Below are 6,566 nucleotides of genomic sequence, written 5' to 3' on the forward strand. Positions count from 1 at the left end.
TCCCTGCAGGCATCCCTCAGACCACTCTCCATCAGAAATTTCTTTTGCTCGTCTTCCCCATCATTGCATCTCAACTGAACTTATTACCTGGTGGTCCCACAGGACCCGGTGCTCCCCGTGGTCCTGGCAGGCCAGCCATGATGGTGTCTATGACAGTGGAGGCCAGCTGGGGTTCTCCATCTGTGGTAAAGAGCAGAGCAGTTAGTGTGGAGCTGCCCAGTCCCAGCAGGCAGCTCTTCTCTCCAAAATCCTTTGGTGCCTGTTGCTGGTTAAGGGCAGACGGTGCTTCAGGATGCAAAGCCTGGGCTCTTGGTGCACAGGCTGCATCCCCCAGGCCTGCAGGGCTGCTCATCTCGTCTCTGATAAGCCCAGAAAAGTTGTTCTTTCTGTCAAAAATTTGACGTTCTGCACAACTGTAGAGTCCTACCTTTGAATGCCACAGCTCTGCACTGTGCAGCGATAATTGACCCAAAATTTGCCATCTCCAAGACACATCTGGCCACTGGCTACCTGAGAAATCCAACATGGATCTGGAGCTCCCTCCTCCCTCACATCAGGGAGCTGCTGAGCCAACCTGGCAGTCCAGCACATCCCACCAGCCCAGCAAGCTCCCCCTGGGTGAGGTGGTGGTGGAAGATACGGTGAGATCTGAGGACACAGGGAAGCCCAGGGAGCAGGTGTGCTTTGCCACCTCCACATACTCAGGAAAGTCTCTTGCCATTTAGGATAATTCTAAGTTTTCAAGAGGCCAGCTTGGGCAGATCCAGGAATAAAAATCAGCAGCCTGTAGCTGTCCCCATCTTCCCTCATCCTTGAACCACCAGGCTTACACTCCACCTGGTGACTGAACAGTAAAATCTACAACTATATATATAAAAAAATTAGCCTTTATTATTAATTGCAATTCCAAAACAATATTCAACAACGTCATTCCCAGTGGACCTGTACTGTAGCATCCCATTTATCTGGAGGGGTACCTGTATGGCAGTATCTTTCACCTGAACATCCCACAACACTATTTGAGAGCTGTGGTGTGGAAACCTAGGGGCAAAAATTCCATGGCAGGCCAAGACAGCAAGATCACAAAGCGAGGAAGGTAACCCCCGATGTCTTGGTGCTCCTAAGACTTGCAATCCACTGTTCTGACTTTGGCTGTACAACCAGCAGTGATTGGGATGGTAAAACCTCTAAACAGTCCACATTGTCCATAGCTGGAAGCCACTATGCAGGAATAATGTCCACCTCCTCCTGCCCATGACCTCAAACTGACTCATGTTTCCTTTCACCCATCCCTTTAGCTCATCACAATTAAATTCAGGGGAAGCCTTTGCAGAAAGACTGCAAATGTCTCATTGCTATATTGATGCAAATATCAAGAGACACCAGGGAGATCAGAAGGGTGTTTGCTTACCCTGCAGAGCCCAGCCCAAAGGACATAAGGTGAAATCTCCAGAAATGTTAGCAGACACATTTCAAAGTCTTTTCAACTTCTGGAGCATTGGCAATGACAGAGAGGACTTTCAAGCTAGTTGTTTGAAAGCAGTTCCTAGGGAAAAATGTGAAATCTCTCTAACTGCCAAGGCTGACAGTACATCTCTGCAATGCCTTCCTGGCAGCAGAACAGCACAAGATCTAACCCAGATCCCTCCGAGAACCAAATTTCATGCCTAAAACCTAAATGCAAACAGGTATTTCTTTGACGATTGTTTCTAAACCCATCCATCTTCCCTTCTACACAGCCCTGAAACAAAACAACTGAGACTGTTTTCATGTTCAGAAGGAAAGGTACCCAAGTGAAGTGTGTAATCCAATTAATTTGAGTTTTATTTGACCATGTCAAAATCCATCACCGCTTGGGAATAAGATGAAATTGGGAAATGAGCACTGAACAGCAGTGAAAGCATTAACAATTGCTGAGCCTTTTGTTTTTAAAGAACAAGTGGTCAACAAAAATCAAATGCACATCCACAGAGAGGGGGAGAGGATGGGCTGCAAACAACCAGGATTTAATTACTGCTGGAGGTAAGCCAGGGATAAAGATTTGGATTACAAAACATTCCAGCTAAATGGTGCATCATTATGATGACAGAATTACTCCCACAAACCCACCCATTCTGACATTCGACTCAAGAGTTATTTATGAAAGGTAATTCCATAATTGTGACACAGAAGAGAGCTCTGCTCAACAGCCCTTGTGCTCAGTAGCTCCTGATTTGGCCTGTGCAGGAGAATGGACATGAAAGAAATCTCCTTCCTCAGCTGCCTGGCCAGGCAAAACACTCAGATCAAGGTTTGTTTCCAGGGTGAGCTCTGAATGAAACACACTCTGAGTGAAATGGGATTGAAGTGTTTTAAAACCCTAACATTTTTTAAGGGATTGTCTCCATGTTCCCATAAAGCAGCAGGAAGAACTCATACATTCATATAAATCCCCTTCTCCTTAAAAGCAGGGGGACATTCTGAGGCTGACTGCAGCTGGAAGTGGTTATAGCAGCCACAAAATAGCTCCAGCAGGACTCTTCCCTTCTCAGCCATCTCCTGCGCTGACCCAGGCTCTGCTGGATTTTGTCTCAGTGCTTCTGGACATAGCAAGGGAGAAGGCAGACAGCTGTCTGCATCCTTTGAGAAGACCTTGATGCACAGTTTGCTCCAGGAGCTTTCCAGCTCCTGGCCAAGTCAACCAGTCTGACCCAGGCAGATAGCAACACCCATCTTCTCTGGAAGAAGGCACAAACATGCTGCAAAGAGGAAGCCTGAAACAGGGCAGAAATGCCCTGAATGGGGCAGCAAAACTCACCCAGCCAGAAAGGCAAAGGCATCTCAAAGGCACAAGGCAAAGAGCTGTGAAAGAAAGCAACTGGTTTGGTTTTCTACATCAAACCCTGCTCCTTTTGTCCTTTCCTTTCTCTTCACTTCCTCTGCTCTATTCTCCTGTCCCCAGGAAGGGCTGTGCATGGCAGCAGGAACTGGGATGGCACTTCACAAGTATGTTTTATGCCCTTTTTCAGTTGCTGGGCACACAGGCAAGCTTGCTGTGCCTCAGTTTCCCCTTGCTCTCCCTACAAAAATAGGTTCATGCTATCTCATAAATCCTTTGCAAACTGAGATCTTTGAGATGTCAGAAAATTCAGCCCTTAACAGAGTGAAAGTTGTATTCTTTTCCCTAAAAATTGTCTTAGCTTTAGCACAAGAAAGAGGACTGAGCTGACTCTAGACCACATACCTGATCCACTCATTTTTCAGAGGCAGAGAAAGCAAGTGATCCTTGTAGCAGCAGCCCCAGCAGTGGGTATGGCAGCTTAGCTTCTGGCCTACAGCTAATGTTTCTGACTGAGGGATAAATTCCCCCATTATAGGCTTGATTTGTTGAGACAGAATGGAAATGAAGTAATCCTGTCTTAATTTCTTTCTGCTACCTGATCTGGACGGAGACAACTGGGACCAATTTCTTTACCACAGCAGAGTGAAACTGTGAGAAAATATTTGTCTCCCCATTTTTGGCTTCTGCCTGCTGATAAACATTGCCAACAGGAACTCGTTGTGATTAATAAAGGCACAGGCACTAACCATGTTCAGGCGGAACCAAAGGCTGTTCTCCTGCTAATCATCTGATACAACTTTCTCACATCTCCCTGGGTGCACATGCCCATTACCAGGAATATGCTTCCCTCTGCTGTCAGCAGCTGGAATCTTGTGTTTATAGTTTTCAGATGTGCTCCATTTAAAGTAAATACAAAAAAAAAATAATAAAATCTATCCAGCATTTACAAGGCTAAGTTTTACTGGTTGTAGAGCATCAGCTTCCCACCAACCTGTGGTAGGCAAAATCAGCCAACATATAAGAAAAACAGTAAGTTTTGTAAGAAAATAATATTGGTATTGCCATAACTTTATCATGACCACACAGATAATACAAATCTCACTGCAAGTAGAAGTTAAGAAAAATTTAAAATGAGAAAAATTGTCATGAAGTTTTGGGCTACTCCTGAAAGCCAAGAAATCCATCACAGGTAAGAGGGAGAAGTACAGGACTGCCCCAAGGGTGGTAGAGTCACTATTTACTCACAGTGCTCAAGCCTGTTGCAGCTCAGTTTTGGCAGGGTCAATACAGGTATTTATCCACTCATTTACCTGCTTCCCATTTTGGAACAATACAGAGTTCACCCTTCTCAGACATCAGCTGGGAAGACCATGCAATCAGTGTCTTTATACACTTTTTTCAATTTATCCACTACTTTGCAAGAGATTAAGTTAACTTCTACTTGCAGTGAGATTTGTATTAAGAAAAATTTAAAATGAGAAAAATTGTCCTGAAGTTTTGGGCTACTCCTGCAAGCCAAGAAATCCATCACAGGTAAGAGGGAGTACAAATCTCACTGCAAGTAGAAGTTAAGAAAAATTTAAAATGAGAAAAATTGTCATGAAGTTTTGGGCTACTCCTGAAAGCCAAGAAATCCATCACAGGTAAGAGGGAGAAGTACAGGACTGCCCCAAGGGTGGTAGAGTCACTATTTACTCACAGTGCTCAAGCCTGTTGCAGCTCAGTTTTGGCAGGGTCAATACAGGTATTTATCCACTCATTTACCTGCTTCCCATTTTGGAACAATACAGAGTTCACCCTTCTCAGACATCAGCTGGGAAGACCATGCAATCAGTGTCTTTATACACTTTTTTCAATTTATCCACTACTTTGCAAGAGATTAAGTTAAAGGGTGGTTGGAGGGAGAGGGGGCAGCAGCAGATCCTTATGGATCCTTTGGAATAAAAGGCTAAATGCAGAATGGCACCATTTGGTGTGATCCTTTAAGGCAGAGGGCTGACTGCAGTGCAAAACTTTCTCATTGTAAGGCTCATGAATGCAGCAGTTCAATCTACATTTTGTGAAGATCTTAGTCTTGAACCACAATTAATCTCACCCTGTCCATACACTCTTAGTAACTGACTATGAAATCAAGTTGTTAAAATTAAAAATACATCTGTTCACTTTTGGGAAAAGAAGTCTGGAGAGCAGAGTGGGTGGAAGGAAAAGGAGAGCTAGAAAAACTGTCAGACACAGGGAGACTTACTAATCCTTGGCTGTAACTAATAAAACGGAGCTTTGAAGATGGATGTGAGCAGAAGAGCTGGGGAAGAGGCACAGCTGAAGTCTGGGGTAGTGGGGATGGGAGACCTGGCAGAGCTGGGGCTTTAGGACTTTAAAAGCCAAGTGGAGAGACAGCTGAGCTCTGCTTTGTCATTGTTAGATGCAGGTATCCAAGACTAGACCAGAAGAGTCAAGTCCAAATCTGAGAGCACTCAGATAAGAGTGCACCATGTGCCTTTCCTAGGAAGCCTCTGCTTGCCATGAGCAGCACAAATCTAGTGAATATATTTTTAAATCATAATAGGCTCAAAAAAACCTGACCCTCCAGGTATAGGGAAGGATTAAATCCCAGTCTTGGTCTGGGCTTTTGAGTCCATAATTCTGTGTTTTGTGTGGACGTGGGATAATGCTGATGCACCAGGAACGCAGCTGGAAGACACATCTGCAGGGGCAGGAAAGGGACACATTTCACAGGTGTCTTTGTTATGTTCCATCATTTCAGAGTCGCAAACCTTTGGTACTTACTAATTTCTGAGCAACCCTGAGCACTGTAACACCACAACAATGGCACCAAGAGGTCTCTCAACAGTTCCATTGCACCAGCACCTGATCAGCCAGACAGCTTCATTCCTTACCCACTTGTCTTTCATTTGATGCTACCTGAGCTCTATCATTCACCTCACAGCAGTTACTCATAATGGAAGCTTAAAGGACACTGAGTTGCCTCCTCAAAGCTGTGATGAACCCAGAAAGCCAGGCACAGGGAACAACCATAAATCCCCCAAACCCTGTTCTCAATTATGGTTTTGTAAGAGCAGTGACTTAGTTCCTCACGTTGGAAAGGTGAAGCCCTCTAGCTTCCAAGTTATGTTTCATCTTGAATGGGAATTTCCAAGAGACCCACACACTGGGGGCAGTTCTCCTACCTGCTCCCAGGGAGGGCAGGGCCCTGGCAGGGAGGTGGGAGCTGAGCTGCTCCATGCCTGCCCATTCTGCTGATGTATCAGAAAAAAACAACCAGGAACAGAGGAAACTTACTTTCTTTTTCTGCTGTGGGCTGGAGTGAGTAGAGAACCCCTTGTTGGAAGGTAAGAGGGAGGCTTGGGGTGGCTGGTGGCCCTGGAGGACCCGGGGGACCCGGGATTCCAGTTTCTCCTGGAAGTCCTCTTGGTCCTTGAGGTCCCAACAGTCCTGTGCAGAGACAGAAGAGGTTGTGTTAGTGCATTTGATGATGTGCTAATGATGCTACCATGTACAAAGGCAGTAAGAAGACAAAGGATTTCTGTCCTGAACTGTAATTCTGAGAATTAGGGGTGTGGGGAGAAATAGGAACAGTTTCCTAATTTTTCATTATTTGCCTTTAACATCTTCCTCTCCAAACCAGAAAGCCTTCCTGGGCTAAGAGGTGCTGTGAAGCTTAATTACTCCAAGAGTAAAAAGTTCCCCACTCCCTGAGGCTGAGCAAGAACCTAAAGGCAGCAAG

The 6,566-nt window shown here is 45.2% G+C and overlaps 1 protein-coding gene across 1 annotated transcript in view; it reads right to left on the reverse strand.

Moving 5' to 3' along the window:
* COL26A1 (collagen, type XXVI, alpha 1) overlaps positions 1-6,566 on the reverse strand; it is a 167,523-nt gene that overhangs the window by 13,408 nt on the left and 147,549 nt on the right. Inside the window, exons 8-9 of the mRNA XM_010006030.1 lie at positions 6,122-6,274; positions 88-180 (exon numbers count right to left, since the gene is read on the reverse strand). Coding sequence (XP_010004332.1) covers positions 88-180; positions 6,122-6,274 — 246 coding nt within the window. The remainder of the gene's footprint in view (positions 1-87; positions 181-6,121; positions 6,275-6,566) is intronic.

The sequence above is a fragment of the Chaetura pelagica genome, unplaced genomic scaffold, assembly GCF_000747805.2.
Source record: "Chaetura pelagica isolate M959 unplaced genomic scaffold, ChaPel_1.0 scaffold49, whole genome shotgun sequence".
Classification (NCBI taxonomy): Eukaryota; Metazoa; Chordata; class Aves; order Apodiformes; family Apodidae; genus Chaetura; species Chaetura pelagica.